We start from the raw sequence: 18,742 nt of genomic DNA on the forward strand, positions 1-18,742 counted from the left end.
ACCCAACCCCTACCCCCTAACCCTATCCTAACCCTTAACCCTACACCAACCCTGACCTTAACCAGTAACCGTACCTTAACACTACCCTACCCCCTAACCTTACCTTAACCCCTAACCCTACCCTACCCCTACCCTACCCTACCCCTACCCCTCATTCATTGTCTGTTAAACCTGGTGAATGATCACGCTGTCTGAGTGTCGGAGGCCTGGAGAGTTGTGACATAGAGGTGATCGTGGATGTTTCTGATAATCCAGATTGACCCGACACCCCCTCTGGGGGCATGTGACCCTCATGTGACCTTCATGTTAGCCCTCATATAAGGAAGTAAGACAGACACCTGTTGTCTGTCATTCAGTCGTAGACTGGGGTTGTCTAACAGATAACGGACGTCATTTTGATGCTCATCCCCAGGAATTGTGTGAAATGTAGTTGAGTTTGAAAAATATTTACGCCTTTTTCAAAGTGTTCTGATCAGGTGGTCATTTCTGAGGACAGAACGGGACACGTGTCTGAACTGGTGTACTGATTTCTAGAGGTCCAGATTATGTTAAAACATCAGAAGCACCCAAAGCTATGCTCAGTTGAACACCGTGACATAAGTCAGATTAACGGGGTCCTATTGTAAAAACACATTTCTTCAGGTCTCTGCTGAGAATTTTCTCACCAGACATTTCAGATATTTAGGACGTGTCCAATAATCTGGAAGGAGACGTAAATCAATACTTGTGTATTTTCCATCGTTTGAAAGATGTTCAGACAAACCTCCTGTGTAAATCAGACGTGAAAATAATCAATCAGAAAAATAAATCATAAGCAGCTGAGAGGTTGTCAGGAGTTTATTATGGTATGTACAGCGTGTTTGTCACCGAGGCGGAGACTGTCAGAATAAAACAGAAGAACAGGAATAAGGTGCGAAAACAAACAGAGTGTGACCCCCCCACACCGTCCCATTTCTGTTTGAAATCAGGAGGGTGTCACTAAATATTTACAAGTTTGAGGAGCAGTTGGCAACAATATGCTAACGCTACTTCTGTTAGCATTCCCAGCATGCATCAGTGTGGCAGCAGGCGAGCATGAAGGGAACAGAGAGCTGTTAGAGGCACCAAGAAAATGTGACCGTCAGAAGTGTGTGTGTGTGTGTGTTTGTGTGTGTGTGTCTGAGTATGTGTGTGTGTGTGTGTGTGTTTGTGTGTGAGTATGTGTGTGTGTGTGTCTGAGTATGTGTGTGTGTGTGTGTGTGTGTCTGAGTATGTGTGTGTGTGTGTGTCTGAGTATGTGTGTGTGTGTGTTTGTGTCTGAGTATGTGTGTGTGTGTGTCTGAGTATGTGTGTGTGTGTGTGTGTGTCTGAGTATGTGTGTGTGTGTCTGAGTATGTGTGTGTGTGTGTGTGTGTGAAGCAGTTTGAAAATGAAACTTTCCGTCTGTTATTTACTAGAACACTGCGGGTTCAGCACACAGCCTCTATTTCAGTCAATGTATTGTTGATGGGTTTGGAATGTGCCTTGGAGATGTTTGAGCATTCACACACACACACACACACACACACACACACACACACACACACACACACACACACACACACACACACACACACACACACACACACACACACACACAGTAAACCAGTGGTGTGATTAAAGGATCTGGACTGACTTCAGCCACGTCAGTTGAGGTTTCAGAGATTTCCAACACTGAGCGCCAAATCTGAGCCTGACCACGCCCCGACCTGACCACGCCCCGACCTGACCACGCCCTGACCTGACCACGCCCCGACCTGACCACGCCCTGACCACGCCCCGATCACGCCCTGGACCTGACCACGCCCCGACCACGCCACGCCCCGACCACGCCCTGGACCTGACCACGCCCTAAACGGACACGCCCAGCCTTCTATGCACCCGCCCACCCCCGGCCGGAGCCCCACTACAGCCTGATGACCCCCACTGATACCAGGCTGAGGGACACAATGGTCCAGGGGCAGTAGGTTGATATGAAACACCTGCAGGGACGTTTTCTGACTTTACTTCAGCTTTTCTCCTGATAATAAGTAAAGACGCCCGTAGGTGAAGAGAATGTTACTGTAACACCTGGAGAACAAGACAAACTGTCATCGGCATAAAAGTCAGTTCTTTGTGGGTGAAGTTTCCCTTCTGATGGACGCGGTCACATGTTCAACCCCCCATGACCAGATAGTTAACGTGTCTTCTGTTCGCCTGGGCTGTGCTCCAATCTGCATGAACGTTGTCCAGTGGATGTTCACGGCGTCGTCACCATCATCATCATCATCATCATCATGAAGCTCTTTGGTATAAACACATCTTCAGCTGAACATATCCAGGTGTCACCTGTACGCAGATGAACCGCTTCTATTTTTTTTAGCTCCTGGTTGTCACGACGACTGAGACCACAGCAGAAAGCAACTAAAACCAGGGTGATCCACACAATCTTAAAGTTTAAATCTATCGAACTTCAGCTTTATCTCATTCCACTGAACCTTCAGCTCTTTAGGAGAACGCCACAAACAGAAGCTTAACAAATGTTTTAAATGTTCTACTGAAGCCCAACGGGGCGTGGAGGCGAGCGGACGATGTCTGGATGTCCTTTATTGGGTGAACTGCTCCTTTAAACGTGTTTCATCCACTGAAGCTCTGGGATGAGATGGACTGATGGAGACGAGTGGATCTCGTGGAGCACCACCATCGCTACAACAACCTTAAATACATCAACATAAATAAAGGGATGCTACTATTTCCTTTAAACATTTACAAATAAATACTCAAACTTTAATCTTCTGGACCCAAACAGGAAAGATCAGAACGACCAGAGAGGAGCGAGAAGACAAGTTCAGCAGAAACACGTCTGGGACAGCATGCTGGGTAGGAAGGGTTAATAAAGTCGCTGCGTCTGAAAGCCGTGGTTCATGTGACGCCGTGTCCTCGACCCCCCCACAGCTTTAAATAAATATATACACAACTTCAGGAGAGAACAGAGCAGGATGATGGGGGGGGGCTTTATGTGCCGTTCTTCTGCTCCCACTCCTGAAACACAAACACAGGAAACAGTTAGAAACAACGTCAGTGAGACCGCATCTCGTTCTTTACCACCTGTTGGTGGATCAATACGACATCAGTGAGACCGCATCTCGTTCTTTACCACATGTTGGCGGATGGATACGACATCAGTGAGACCGCATCTCGTTCTTTACCACGTGTTGGCGGATGGATACAACACCAGTGAGATCGCATCTCGTTCTTTACCGCGTGTTGGCGGATGGATACGACATCAGTGAGACCGCATCTCGTTCTTTACCACGTGTTTGCGGATGGATACGACACCAGTGAGATCGCATCTTGTTCTTTACCACGTGTTGGCGGGTGGATACGACATCGGTGAGATCGCATCTCGTTCTTTACCACGTGTTGGCAGATGGATACGACATCGGCGAGAACGGATCTCGTTCTTAACATGTGTTTGCGGATGGATACGGCATCGGTGAGATCGCATCTCGTTCTTTACCACGCGTTGGCGGACGGATACGACATCAGTGAGACCGCATCTCGTTCTTTACCACGTGTTTGCGGATGGATACGACACCAGTGAGATCGCATCTTGTTCTTTACCACGTGTTGGTGGATGGATACGACATCAGTGAGACCGCATCTCGTTCTTTACCACGTGTTGGCGGATGGATACGACATCAGTGAGACCGCATCTTGTTCTTTACAACGTGTTACTCCTGTACTATTCCTTTGGTGTTGTGACCTCTGACCTTGGCCTTCCTGAGGACGTGACCCCTGACCGTGGAGGGCTTCTGGACCCCCTGCCGGCGCAGCAGCGAGGCGCTGTTGACGGGGAGGGGGCAGGACTCGGTGTCGCTGGTGTCGCAGCTGGAGAAGGGGGACGACTCGTTCCGCCGGAGCGTCGCTGGAGACTGAAACAGGAGAACGGGTTAGTGGGGGCACAGCACCGGGGGGGGGGGCATCGGAGCACCACAGGTCCCACCTGGAGCCCAGACGCGCCGGCTTTGGGTTCGATGGTGAGGCCCAGCGTGACCCCCCCGCTCAGGGCCTTCCTCAGGCTCTCCTTGACCTCGGTCAGCTCCAGCTCCAGGGTGACCCGCTCCTCCTCCTTCTGCCTGCAGTCCTCCTCCAGCTTCTTCAGGCGCTCTGACAGCGGGAGGTGTGAACGTTTCCCTGGGGGGGGGGGGGGGGGGGATCTGTCATGTGGAGCAGAACTTCCTGTGATCCTCCCTGGACAGGAAGTCCTGTCGTCTTACCGGCAGCAGCTTCCACCGCCGCTCGCAGGTCCCTCCGGTCCTTCCTCAGCTGGGTCAGGTGGTTCCTGAGCTCCTCCTTCTTCTTCGTTAGCTCCTCCTCCTTGGCCTGCAGCCGCCGGGCGTCGGCCTCCACGCGGTTCTTCCCGTACTTACACTGATCAGCGTCTGAACACAAAGACCAGCGTGTTGGGTCTGGAGACAGGAGGACACGAGGACACGAGGACACGAGGAGGACCACCTGGAGACACGGACCGCTTCGACCCCCGCTTCAGGCATCCAATCAGAAGGTGATGACATCAGAGGTGATGCTCAGGGGGGTTCACCTGACACCCATCCTAGGGGTAAAGCCTGCTTACCACCCGCCTACGTTTGACTACCTACCCCCGCTGACTCGTCCTGATTTGAACTCAAGACACCCCCCCGACCCCCCGTGTCAGTGCTGCCGATCGTCTGGATTATCAAGGCCCTGGTGAACCCCCCAAACCCACTGACCCCCCAGTCTGAAGCAGCTCCATTAGACCAGCGCCGCCACAGAGGGTCACCCCCCCACATCAGTGGGTCTACACCCCAGAGTGGGTTCTGCTTCTGAGGAACCAGGTTCCTGAGTTATTTACCCCCCCTCCCACTTAAACCAACAGTAATTTTCTGCATTCTCTGAATGGCTGTGGGATGGGGGGGTTCTGCAGCGGTGAGGCGGGGGCAGACGCTTCTGATTGGTCACAGCAGCAGTGCTCACTGGAAACGCCCCCCAGAGGTCAATATGATGATGACAGTCCTTCTCCGGTTTGACCCCCGGAGGACTCTGTGATAAAAACAGTGAGAAATAAAACCCAGAGACCCCCCCCCGGTGAGTGTTTACGCTCACAGACGGTCAGTGACTCAGGAGGGAGTCTGACCGTCCCTCCAGCAGTAGACTGGTCCACACCCCCTTCAGGCCGACCCCCACAGCGTCAGTCAGGTTCATTCCTACCACTCACCAGAGTTGTTGCGTTTCAGAGACGCCGTGCCGTTCTTCAGAGCCCCCCCGTTCTTCTTGGACTGGTTCTTCGGCTCCGCCTTCTGCTTTGAGGCCGTCCCATTGGATGTAAATCCTTTCTTTCCCTTCAGCTGATTGGTGAAGGACAAGGAAGACCGTCATTTAAAAAAATCACTTTTCCTAAAGTGTTCCACTGTAATAACATGTTCTATAAACACGAGTTATGTCCCAAAGATTATTGAAAACCAATCACAGGTGGATCAATGCAGGTCAAAGGTCATCGTCCTGTATGAGAATGAGGATGTGTTTGATATAATTTAATCATAATGAACTTCACTTTTAGGTTCATTTTTTTTTAATTCCAGTTTTTTGCTCCATTCTACCTCTTGTCACTGCAGGGGAACATGTTGAAAAATGAACCAAAAAAATAAATAATTCCCTTTAAAATGTTGAGGGTTTAGTTCAGGGTTAGAATGCTGAGAAACACGAGCAGGAAATGACTTTTATTTTATCTTGAGCCGTTTGTCACCAGAAAAAAAACCTTGGGTTTGACTTTAGAAAGTAAAAGAGTCTTTAGATCTGAGATGTCCCTCTGTTCCTATTGGTCCAATCATCCAATCAGATGTCCCTCTGTTCCTATTGGTCCAATCATCCAATCAGATGTCCCTCTGTTCCTATTGGTCCAATCATCCAATCAGATGTCCCTCTGTTCCTATTGGTCCAATCATCCAATCAGATGTCCCTCTGTTCCTATTGGTCCAAACCTCCAATCTCAGACGTCCCTCTATTCCTATTGGTCCAAACCTCCAATCTCAGACGTCCCTCTATTCCTATTGGTCCAAACCTCCAATCTCAGACGTCCCTCTATTCCTATTGGTCCAAGCAGCAGACGAGCTCCATTCTAACGGCCTCCTGCCGCCCAGAGCTTCCCGCCCCCCCTGGATCTACTTCTTACAGCGTGGGGGTGTTCTGTGGTTGGAGGCTATGTTAACACCCCTTGGCCACGCCACACACAGCACACACATCAAAGGGGTGGGGGGCAGGAGGCGGAGCTCCACACAGCACCATGTGGTGATTCTGTGGCCGTGGAGCCGGGCTGTAAAATATAAATCACTCACAGCTGACGCTCACGAGAGGCACGGGAAGAACGTTCACTACAAACCAACCAATGGAAGAACGTTCACTATCAAACCAACCAATGGAAGAACGTTCACTATCAAACCAACCAATGGAAGAACGTTCACTATCAAACCAACCAATGGAAGAACGTTCACTACAAACCAACCAATGGAAGAACGTTCACTATCAAACCAACCAACGGAAGAACGTTCACTATCAAACCAACCAATGGAAGAACGTTCACTATCAAACCAACCAATGGAAGAACGTTCACTATCAAACCAACCAATGGAAGAACGTTCACTACAAACCAACCAACAGAAGAACGTTCACTATCAAACCAACCAATGGAAGAACGTTCACTATCAAACCAACCAATGGAAGAACGTTCACTACAAACCAACCAATGGAAGAACGTTCACTATCAAACCAACCAATGGAAGAACGTTCACTATCAAACCAACCAATGGAAGAACGTTCACTACAAACCAACCAACAGAAGAACGTTCACTATCAAACCAACCAATGGAAGAACGTTCACTATCAAACCAACCAATGGAAGAACGTTCACTACAAACCAACCAATGGAAGAACGTTCACTATCAAACCAACCAATGGAAGAACGTTCACTATCAAACCAACCAATGGAAGAACGTTCACTACAAACCAACCAATGGAAGAACGTTCACTATCAAACCAACCAATGGAAGAACGTTCACTACAAACCAACCAATGGAAGAACGTTCACTATCAAACCAACCAATGGAAGAACGTTGACTACAAACCAACCAACGGAAGAACGTTCACTATCAAACCAACCAACGGAAGAACGTTCACTATCAAACCAACCAATGGAAGAACGTTGACTACAAACCAACCAACGGAAGAACGTTCACTATCAAACCAACCAACGGAAGAACGTTCACTATCAAACCAACCAATGGAAGAACGTTGACTACAAACCAACCAACGGAAGAATGTTCACTATCAAACCAACCAATGGAAGAACGTTCACTATCAAACCAACCAACGGAAGAACGTTCACTATCAAACCAACCAACGGAAGAATGTTCACTACAAACCAACCAACGGAAGAACGTTCACTACAAACCAACCAATGGAAGAACGTTCACTATCAAACCAACCAACGGAAGAACGTTCACTATCAAACCAACCAACGGAAGAATGTTCACTACAAACCAACCAACGGAAGAACGTTCACTGCAAACCAACCAATGGGAATGTCTTTGTCTCGTGGTAGCAACTGTCATTGTTAGCTCTCTGAGACAGTCAGGTGTAAGAGTTAGTCGTGTTGCCCATAGCAACGGAACACTGCAGGAGGTTTTTTTGCACGTATACATGGAAATCATTTTTTTACATCATTTTACTTTACGTCTGTCCAGAACACATACTGGAATCATAAAATCACTAATAAACCATTAGAAACACACAACATCATGTGACTGAAGAATAAATCAGAATAAAACAAATAACATCATATTATTAGCTCGTAGCTCGTAGCAACCCTCTGTTTCTTTCTTATTATTAGAAGATAAAATGGTATTGTTTGTTAGCTTAAAATAGTTGCTAAATATTAAAATGTACGTCTCCAGTTATCAGTGAGCCAAGGTTTACCTGTGCGCGCGCACACACACACACACACACACACACACACACACACACACACACACACACACACACACACACACACACACACACACACACACTGATGCAGCTTTTAACGATTATATTACATTTTAAAGAGAGAAAACAAATAATTTTTTTAGACCATCTATCCTGATTTTAATCAATTTTATCAGACAAACTAAAGCTTTTTTAGTTTTTTAGAGGATATTTGTAGAAAAACACATTAAATAAATTCATCAGCTAAAACCAATGCTTTTCTGCTTTCGCCACAATTATCAGACGCAGACTTTAAATCGAACGTTTCCTCAGAGTCATGGACGATGAACATTTTCCGGGTCAACTATGACAAACGTTTTCCCTGTCGATCCTGAATAAAGGGTGGACCAGAGTGAACGGAGGCGTGTCGTCACCTGAGCAGCGGCTCTGTTTTTAGCGTCAGCAGACAGGAAGCGGGAGCAGACTCTAGAGACGGGGGGGTTACAGTGAGCGTTAGAGGAAGAGGAGGCAGAGGAGGAGGAAGGCCTGGGAGGATAGCGAGCAGCCAGCGTGGGTGAAGGCGTGTGGTCATAGAGGTCAGCGTTCTCGTAGTGCACCTCCTCTTTTAGCTGTCGCCCCCTTCTGGTGGGACTGGAGTACAGCTCCTCTGGCTCCTTTGGGTTAGACGGGCATGCAGGAAGGAAGGAGATGGAGGAGAGGAGAGGGTTCACAATACCTTTATGGAGCAATCAGAACGTAACCCCCCCCCCCCCCCCAAAAAAACCTCAGGCATTTGACTGAAAACAAATAAAAACAACTCAAACATTGAGGAAACCCCCCAAAACAGAACACAAAACACCCACAGAATAAACTCCTTATGTTGTCTATGATGATAAATTATTCACAAATCAAACATCTCCAACCCCCAGAAGAGGTCTAGACCTTCATGGATCAACCCCCCCCCCCCCGGATGAAGTACGACCTCAGACAACAGATGTTTGTCTCCAGCAGCAGGGGGATTCCAGCTGAATGCTGATTGGTCCACAGGCAGGTGAGGACGGCTGAGCAGACCCAACAGAATCCACAAGAACCTTCTGAACGTCCTCCAGCCAATGATTAGTCTGTCCTCAAGGGTGGGGGCAACCAAAGTATTGATAACCACAATCTGCCCCCTATGATAAAGCAGGGGTAGATAAGGTTTCTGTCTAGACTACATGCACACGTCTTCATAAGTCTGTCACCTCCAGGCAAACTGCTGCTGTCTGATTGGCCCAATAGGAGACATAAGGCGATCCTGTCCTCGCTGGCCAGAGATTGGTCGACTCCGCCCTGCTCACATCATCACTGACACTGAGGACCTCCACACATTAATCTAACCCAGAAGGAAGTGAGAGACCTCAGAAAAAATAGAGTTGAGTTTGTATGAAATCTTTTTGTCCACCAGCCTCCAGGTCTTCACTTCACAACATCTCTGCTTCAGGCTGCAGAACAAACCAAAGCTCACCGCAGGAGACAAGGAGAGATCTGCTTTAGAGCCTTCTAACAAACCCAGGATGGTCAGACTAAAACACATCCGAAAACAGTTTGAAAGGTCATCTCAGACACCATCAGGTCCTGGTGGACCTTCAAAAATCATCTGGTCCAGAGTTGCTGGGATCAGCTCCTCTTCTTCACGTTCCAAAGAGCAGCGCTGAACCTCCTTGTGGGGGTGACCCTCCTCATCTCCTCCAGGCTGCTTGTGATTCTGCCCCCTGGAAGCTCAAGGAATGTCATCTGCCCCCGTTCTGCCCCCAGCTCCAGATTAAACTAGTTGGCGCTGAAGTCCTCCAACCAGAGGAAGTGAGACGGGACAAGGTCTCCCTTTACGGTCCCTAGCAGGTGAGACTGTTAATTATACAGGTGTTTGTGCCCCCCCCCCCCTCACATCAGCTGATGGACCAGCTGGTCAACCTCCACAACATGTCACTGCTGGAGGCAACCAGAGTCCAGCAGGACGACCCAGACCCCCCTGGTTACAAACAGAGACTTCTCTAACCTGGTGGTGTAGAAAACATTGATGACAACCAGGGGTTTAAAAAACACTCAAAAGCAGAGAAACAAAGGAGAGAGTGAAGAGAAGAGTGAACACAAAGCAGGGAGACGACAGACAGCAGTGACGTTAGTGACACGACTAACAGGAAGTGTTATCACTATACCTGTAGCTGCCAGCACTGAGAGACACACCTGTAGTGATGTATTGGTGTTGTGATCAATGCTGTGTTGTGATGTGTGTGTCTTATTCTCTCTTGTTGTACAGTAACTGTTTGAATACGTATTTTATATTATATTCTATAGGTATAGTGTGTTCTGTGCTCTCTTAACAGTTTGTTATGTATATATTATGTATTACTCTACTGGACTACCACGTCTCTAACCATGTTTTTCTCTTGTAGATGTATTTTACTGCTTATTTTACATCATGGCTTGGGGACTACAGATGAAAACGAGCCTAATTCTGGCTTTTTTAACCACGTGTAATCATGTGTTTTATGAAGTTGTGTTGTCTCCTTACAAATAAACTAAACTAAACTAAACTAAACTAAACTCAATTAAATTAAATTAAATTAAATTAAATTAAATTAAATTAAATTAAATTAAATTAAATTGAACTGAACTAAACTGAACTAAACTAACGGTGTGATGTGATCCCAATGAATCACACTCAGGTCCTTGATATCGCCACAGAAAATAAACTGGGTTTATTTCCACCGAGCCATGCCCCCCCTCCATTATGTTTACTTGTGATTCAGACGTTTGAACCACATTCACGAGACTCCACCTGATTGGACATCAGGGCGTGTTCTACAGCATTTAAACCAATCGCGTCTCTCCCTCTCGTTCTGACAGCTGATCGCTGACTCACCGTTCCGTTGATGGGAACGTCGTCGTAATGCAGAGCCACACCGGTGGGGGAGGCGTAGCCGTTAACGGGGGTGTCCAGGTACGGGCTGGGAGAGGTGGCACGCTTACTGGTGAAACTGGGAGGGGGAGACACCAAGGTAGGTAGAGACAGACAGACAAACAGACAGACAGACACACAGACAGACAGACAGACAGACAGACAGACACACAGACAGACAGACAGACAGACAGACAGACAGACACACAGACAGTCAGACAGACAGACAGACAGACGGTCAGACAGACAGACAGACAGACAGACAGTCAGACAGTCAGACAGACAGACAGACAGACAGACAGACAGACAGACAGACAGACAGACAGACAGACAGACAGACAGACAGACAGACAGACAGACAGACAGACAGTCAGACAGACAGACAGTCAGACAGACAGACAGTCAGACAGACTCAAACACATTTCTCCATCATGTGGACTAAAACAATCAATCAATCAATCTGGGCTTTGATAATAACGATGACGATAAACTGATCCTGCGCCCCCCCCCAAACGAACTCGTGCCCCTCACCAGAAGGACTGCTTGGCCAGCTGGATGACGTTGGCGGTGGTCTCCACGTCGATGTAGTCGTAATGCAGGGTGGCGGGGTCGGTGGTGGAGCCCGTCTCCGCCAACAAGACGCCCAACCAGCGACCCATCATCTCAGAGGAGGACGCCTGGAGGACGACAGGAAGTGACAGGAAGTCTAACAGGAAGTCCGTCATCAGCTGATCTAACAGTCGTGGCTTTAGGACCTTGGTGTTCAGAAAGAAACAGCCTTTACTGTCCCTGTTGGGGATATGATCTTTTCATCCCCCTAAAGCACCACTAGTGGATCTACTGGGAGCCGGGGGGGGGGGGTCTGACAGGGTTGGGCTCTGAAAGACAGGAAATAGAATCCAAACTTTCCAACAGGAAGTTCTTTACACCAACATCAGACGCTGGGACACCAGGTGGTGTTGGGTGGAGGAGATGTTTCACTACACGAAGGAAGGCGTGAAGGACGTCATGGGGGGGGTGTTTGTGACTCCTCTCAGCTTTAGCTGCAGACAGCACTAAGTGCTGGACCGTTTGGAAGCCTAGAGGTCAAAAGGTCAAACCCGCTCACCTCCAGCACGGCCACTTCCTGTCCGTTGCGCAGCAGGCGGAAGGCGAACGGGTGTTTGTGGTCCAGGCCGGGGCTGACCTCACACCCCCGGAGGGGCAGGGAGGCGATGTGGCTCTTCAGGTCGTCCCGGTCCTTGTGCAGCAGCAGCTGGTTGTCCTTCAGCCGACACCAGCGCTCACGCCAGCGATTGTTGGACAACACGTTCAGGTAGCCTGCAGGCACAGGAAGTGGACTGAAGACCAGGAGGATCTCCTCTACACCCATGAAATATACACTGAGAGCAGCAGGAGGGGGGGCGGGGTCATTCTGGGATGTTGATGACATCATCAGTGTGTACCCAGACATCACGGGTGTCTTACCACACGTGGGCACGTCTTCTTCTGCTGAGGAGGTCTGCTCGTCCGTGGACGGCTTCTTCTTCCCCAGGCCGATCATCTTGGTGATCTTCTTGCCCGCCCCCTTCCCCACCGTCCCCGACTTCTGCTCCGCCTTGGAGTTCTTCTTCCCTTTCCCTGACGGACACAGAGGAGTTTAAACCAGTCTAACACGGCAGACGGACTCAGTGTGCTCTACCCCCTAACCCCCACACGTATGTTCAGAGACACGCAGCTGGGGCGTGTTCATCTACACTGGTCCAACTGTGTTTGGATGCTTTAGTCAGAGAAGAGAAGAGAAACCCTCGACGCTGCTGCAAACAGGCCTGAGTTCAGACTACATTAAGCTGGGTTTAATCAAACCCTTGTGGTGAATTAGTCTCAGTTTGAAACCCAACTGGTCTGACTGGGACAACTGCAGCTGGCCCAGTTTCTGTCTGAGGAGAGAAATGACTGAGCACATTCTGGGGGGGAGGGTAAAGAGGGTAGACAGGTCTAAATGAGAGACGGAGCTCCTGATTGGCTCCTGTGTCTACATGCTGTGTTCCAACACCAATGAGAATCAATGGAAGGAGAGAAACAGACCATAGAGAAGAACTGATGGAGAGAAACCTCCAGGGTTCCTCCTCTGTGATGTCACCACCTGAGGTTTGCTCACACTGAACACCTGGTGACTCAGAGTGACAATAATGGTGTAAATGATCACCAGACACACCAGAAGATCTGCTGAGATCTAATGGTCAGTCTGATAACATCCTTCTGTTCCCTTCATTTATCTTTATTTCTACATTTTTTCCTCGTTGCGTTTTCCCTCCAGATATGATGTGACTGTTACCATGGCGACAGGCTTAATTAAATAGGACATCTGCACACAGTTTATGGGGCACGACTTCTCTCCCTATCTGAGGACACAAACACATCACACACAACGCAGGGCTGAGGTGGAAAGCAGACACAGATGTGGAAGGAGGTTCTCCTGAGAAGGAGGAATCCTTCTTGTTTTTCCCTTCAGGAGAGGAAGATGAGGAAAACGCTGATCAGGTAAATTTAACTCCAGGACATCTTCCTGTTACCAGACATGGAAAGAATGGGGCGAGCTAGAAGAAGGATGAGAGATCACAGTATAATGTCCTCAAAAACACTCTCAGATCTACAACCTAAAGTTCTCAAAATTAGCAACAAAACTAGAAGTTTTTGTAGTTTTACTGTTCAGAAAGTTTCAGACCAACGTCTCTGGAGAAGTCATCAACTCATCTGATCACTGATGACCTCATCTGGTCGCTCCTCACAGCTTCACGCCAGCAACACACAACCAGAACACACCAACACACAACCAGAACACACAACCAGAACACACAACCAGAACACACAACCAGAACACACAACCAGAACACACAACCAGAACACACCAACCAGAACACACAACCAGAACACACCAACACACAACCAGAACACACAACCAGAACACACAACCAGAACACACCAACACACAACCAGAACACACAACCAGAACACACAACCAGAACACACCAACCAGAACACACAACCAGAACACACCAACACACAACCAGAACACACAACCAGAACACACAACCAGAACACACCAACACACAACCAGAAGACACAACCAGAACACACAACCAGAACACACAACCAGAACACGGATCATGGTTCAGCGCTGACTTCATAAAGACCCAGAGGAGGTGAAGTTCTGAAATGGTCAGCTGGTGGTAAATCTTTCACAGACGTGTTGTTGGAGAAACCATCTCCTCACGGAGGAACAGACACGGTAACGTCTAGTTGACAAACCAAATAACGAACATCTCCCCCCCCAGGAGGATTTCCTGCTGAGCAAACAAACTGTAAACAATTAGGATCCATTTCATCCATGTGTGTTTGCTTTGGCTGGTCTCGGGGGGGGGGGGGGGGGGCACCATCTCCATTTAATTCTAAACGCTTCTTCATGCTTCATGCATTATCATTAAAGGCTGCTGGCAGAGAGCCCCTCTGAATCATGGGACAGATTAGTGGGGGGGGGGATCCAGCGGAGAGACTTTAGGATTAAGAACCAGTTTTAGTTAAACTCAGCTCTACCAGTTAGATCTAAATAATTCAGTCATGAGTCAAAGTCTAACTGTTCTGTGACTCCAGGAACTCATGATGTGGTTTGACTCCATTAAAGATCCTGATGGCACTGATTGGACCCAAACATCTCAACTCAAGGACCCAGTGAACATCAGACCAGCCGGTAGGGTTACCATGGAGACGGTTGATGAGCTGAGGGTCTCTTTATCACTCAACAACACTTCATAGAGATAACACAGCAGTGATGGTGTGTAAAAGTATGACTCAATCTGGGCCTGGGGGGCCCGTGGGGGGCCCAACCTGGACCAACGGGCCAGCAGCTTACCTTCAGGGCAGATGATGTGATGCTGCCTCGGATCTGGAGCCACATGGGTTCCAAATGTTTCTCGAACACATCAGATTTATTACTCACAGTAGACTGACGACCCCCCCGGCTCTCCTTCACACCGTTAGTTTATTTACTGGTCACCATCAAATCACACCAGACAGTTCATCTGTTGCACTCCATCAAAATTATTGCAAGATGTGCAAAATGTAGTTCAAATTCTCAAACTCCACCCAACTTAACTCCTGTTTCCATGACAACGGAGACCCGAGGGGACATTTAAGGTCCACTGAAACATTTCTCTAACTGTGGGAACTGGTGTGGGTACAGCTGTCTATGAAGCACTGGAGCTCCTGACCTAAATAAGGAGAGGAGTTTTCCAGACGTCTCCTGGAGGTGGACCTCAGTCCGACGGTGATTAAGCAGAAAATCTGGCGTTAATCTCTTCTGTGGTATTTCTGCTTCTGGCCCATGGAAACCGAAAGTCAGCGCTGTCTGAGTGGATGGGGTGTCTTTGTGTATGGGACCCCAACAGCTGCCCCCCATCACCTGATCTGGACTCGTCAGGGTCCCAGCTGCCCCCCCATGAAGAAGCTCAGTGCTGTGTGGACTCACCTGGGTCTCTGAAGTCCCCGTGTCCGTTCTCGTGAACGGCCTCACCATCAGAGCTGGGCTTGTCGAACGAGGCCTTCTGATAGGACAGGAGCACCGAACCCAAAGACACACACACACACACACACACACACACACACACACACACACACACACACACACACACACACACACACACACACACACACACACGATTAAGCCTGTTTGATGGAGACCCTGATCACCAGTTCTGAGTCCTGCTGGTTGTTAACTGTAAAGTTCCTTCAGAGCGTCTGTAATAACTCACCGGTCAGGAGTTAGACTGGTTTGTGTTTACTGGTGTGGGGGGGTCATTAAAGAGCTTCTGATGGGGCTCGTTTTCCACGACTAAACACACACATGTATGTAGACACACACACATGTACTGTATGTAGACACACACATGTATGTAGACACACACACGTAGACACACACACATGTATGTAGACACACACACATGTATGTAGACACACACACACGTATGTAGACACACACACACGTATGTAGACACACACACACGTATGTAGACACACACACATGTATGTAGACACACACACACGTATGTAGACACACACACACATGTATGTAGACACACACACACGTATGTAGACACACACACACGTATGTAGACACACACACACGTATGTAGACACACACACATGTATGTAGACACACACACATGTATGTAGACACACACACATGTATGTAGACACACACACACGTATGTAGACACACACACACGTATGTAGACACACACACATGTATGTAGACACACACACATGTATGTAGACACACACACACGTATGTAGACACACACACACGTATGTAGACACACACACATGTATGTAGACACACACACATGTATGTAGACACACACACATGTATGTAGACACACACATGGTTTGATACAGTCCGTCTCCACTGTAAACAGTAAAACTACCAATTTTTCCCATTGAAAACCAATCAATCAATCGTAGTTTTCCTGTTTCAAATAGTTTCGTACAGGAAATAGCTTTGATAACCAGAGACCCCATTGGTTCACTTTTGTTTGCTACGTTTTACTAAATAATTTTATAAACAAATTTTATTATATTGCTATGTAAGACAAATATGTGGCAACACTCAGAGCTAAAAACAGCCAACCAGCAGCCAACAGACAGTATAATAATATACTACATGTCGGCATATATGAGCTACAACAACCGTGTTTAACAGTCGTGGTATTATTGGCTGTTTCAGACGTGAGGCCTTTGGACAGAGGCTCCAATGACATTTATTCACTTTATGAACCTTTGTGTGACAAAACTGGGGAGTGTGTTCACCTTTTCCAGCTCAGGTTTGTGTACTGGTGATCCGGATCCAGGTCCATCCAGGTCTACGCCCCCATTGGTGCAAACCTCTCTCATCACCTGGAAAACACCAGGACAGTCCAGGTCAGACGAAGACTCTACTGGTTATGGGAAACAGGTGGAATGTCTCAGCAGCTGTGAAGGTGTTCAGTCTTTACTGGTGTGTCTGAGCGGGTGCTCTGATTGGTGGGTAACAAACAGGTGTGGCCCCCTGTGTAATAACCCTCAGACAGTTCCTCTATTCCCACATGAGAGGAATTCCTCCAGCCTGAACAGTCTGGGGTCATGTGAGCCACACGTCCAATGAAAGCCCTCCTCTCTCCGCTCCCATCATGCACTGCAGAGAGGGCCGGAGGTGGAGAACATGAACTGGTAGAGGTGGGGGGGTCTGCTGCACACACCAGACACCACAGAGTCTGACTCTGTCCAACAGTCCTTATGCAACAGAGTCCAGAGGGTGATGAGATCTGCAGGCCTGAGCGCCGGGCGCCAGCGTGGATTACCCTGACCCCGTTGGACTCAGATCTGGAACCCCCTCCAGTATGCAGCGGTGATCGGGGGGGTGGGGGGGGGGGGGGTTAGGGTTAGGGTTAGATAAGTGGGGAGAGATGAAATCTGAGGGGAATAGCTGAACACAAGAAGGCTGATGCACCCTGTGACACACCGTCACCCTGGACCATCTCTGGCTGCTCAGAGCGGCTCCCTTCACTGGGTTTGGCTCCCAGGGGCCATAATTGTGTCTCAGGGGAAATGACAGACTGTGGCTCCGCTGGTTTGGCTCAGAGCGTCTCAGAGGCGGGGGTGGGACAGACAGGACATCATGTCTGTCTTACTGCAGACCAGCGCTGCAGACTGCAGCTCCACGTCTGATGATGTCCTGCAGATCAAACCGTTTGTGGGTCGTTCTGCTGATTTTGAACACAATCTAAATAAAGACGGACGAGTTGCTGGTGCTCACTGTGGAGTGGGTTAAAAATGTGTGTTCATGTCCAACGAGTCAACATTTGTCCTTCTTCTGGCTAAAAGAATGTGTGCAACGTGCAATGAACCACGGCACTCACATAAAGTGGGGTGAAAATGTGAAAATGTGATGTTATGCAGTCACACAACAAGCCGGATAGTTTAAACTGTATTTAATGGTGTTATTCACTGCACTCACTTTTAATGGAGAGGAGGGAAACCGGCTCCGTGCTCTCGACTCACGCCACTCGCCTTTGGCTGCACTCACCACACCCTGATGCAGGAAAGCTACGGGTCTTTAAATAATTGGAACTTCATCTTTATTTGTTCCATTTTTTTTATCAACCCTAGATCTGGAAAGGCTGTGGTTACAGCTGGGGGGAGTAGCTGCACCATTTATCACTAATTCAAAGTCAAACTTCATTTGAACGGGCCTGAGCCTGTGTTAACCATTGCTTCACTGGAAATTGTGAATTCTCAGTTTTTTATATTTTGCTTTTTTTAATTCATGTCAGACTACACTGTATTTGAAATGTCTTGCCCCAAAATGATCCGTGGTCCTAAATATCTATGATTGAATATTGATAAAATCACTTCCGCCCCTAAAAGCTCTGTGTTAAGGGGCGTGGCTCTGAGCCCCCTCTATCAACACCTCCCTATCACCGATCAAATGTGGCAGCGAATGAGATCAAGTTGGAATTTATATTTCAAAAAAAAAGTCTAAAATGTAAAAAAAAAAACTTTCATCAATGAAATGTTAGTGAACAATCATATTGACACGACAGATTTTATATCAAAGAGATCAACTGAAGTTAAACATGCAATGCAGCTTGTCCTGCCTGCAGTACCACTTTGTACCTCCGGAGGCAGCAGTCTGATCCAGTTATTAGATAAATAATGCCATAAAGGAGGTCAAATGAAATCTTCTTAGTCTCATTTCAAATTCTAAACAATAAGAACAAACAACAAAAACAAGAG

At 48.0% G+C, this 18,742-nt stretch overlaps 1 protein-coding gene across 5 annotated transcripts in view; it reads right to left on the reverse strand.

The window, feature by feature from the left end:
- Nucleotides 1–819: 819 nt before the first annotated feature.
- afap1 (actin filament associated protein 1) overlaps nt 820–18,742 on the reverse strand; it is a 45,075-nt gene continuing 27,152 nt past the window's right edge. For 2 of the 5 annotated variants that reach the window (XM_068307819.1, XM_068307817.1), the window contains exons 7-17: nt 16,778–16,864; nt 15,441–15,516; nt 12,401–12,553; nt 12,042–12,253; nt 11,465–11,610; nt 10,898–11,012; nt 5,255–5,384; nt 4,278–4,442; nt 4,004–4,194; nt 3,771–3,932; nt 820–3,039 (exon numbers count right to left, since the gene is read on the reverse strand). In XM_068307819.1, coding sequence (XP_068163920.1) covers nt 3,013–3,039; nt 3,771–3,932; nt 4,004–4,194; nt 4,278–4,442; nt 5,255–5,384; nt 10,898–11,012; nt 11,465–11,610; nt 12,042–12,253; nt 12,401–12,553; nt 15,441–15,516; nt 16,778–16,864 — 1,464 coding nt within the window. In that variant the 3' untranslated portion in view covers nt 820–3,012. Of the gene's footprint in view, nt 3,040–3,770; nt 3,933–4,003; nt 4,195–4,277; nt 4,443–5,254; nt 5,385–8,298; nt 8,670–10,897; nt 11,013–11,464; nt 11,611–12,041; nt 12,254–12,400; nt 12,554–15,440; nt 15,517–16,777; nt 16,865–18,742 lie in introns of those variants that run through there. The other 3 variants (XR_011034352.1, XM_068307818.1, XM_068307820.1) reach the window with 3 other exon arrangements.

This window comes from Antennarius striatus, chromosome 23 (genome assembly GCF_040054535.1).
Source record: "Antennarius striatus isolate MH-2024 chromosome 23, ASM4005453v1, whole genome shotgun sequence".
Lineage (NCBI taxonomy): Eukaryota > Metazoa > Chordata > Actinopteri > Lophiiformes > Antennariidae > Antennarius > Antennarius striatus.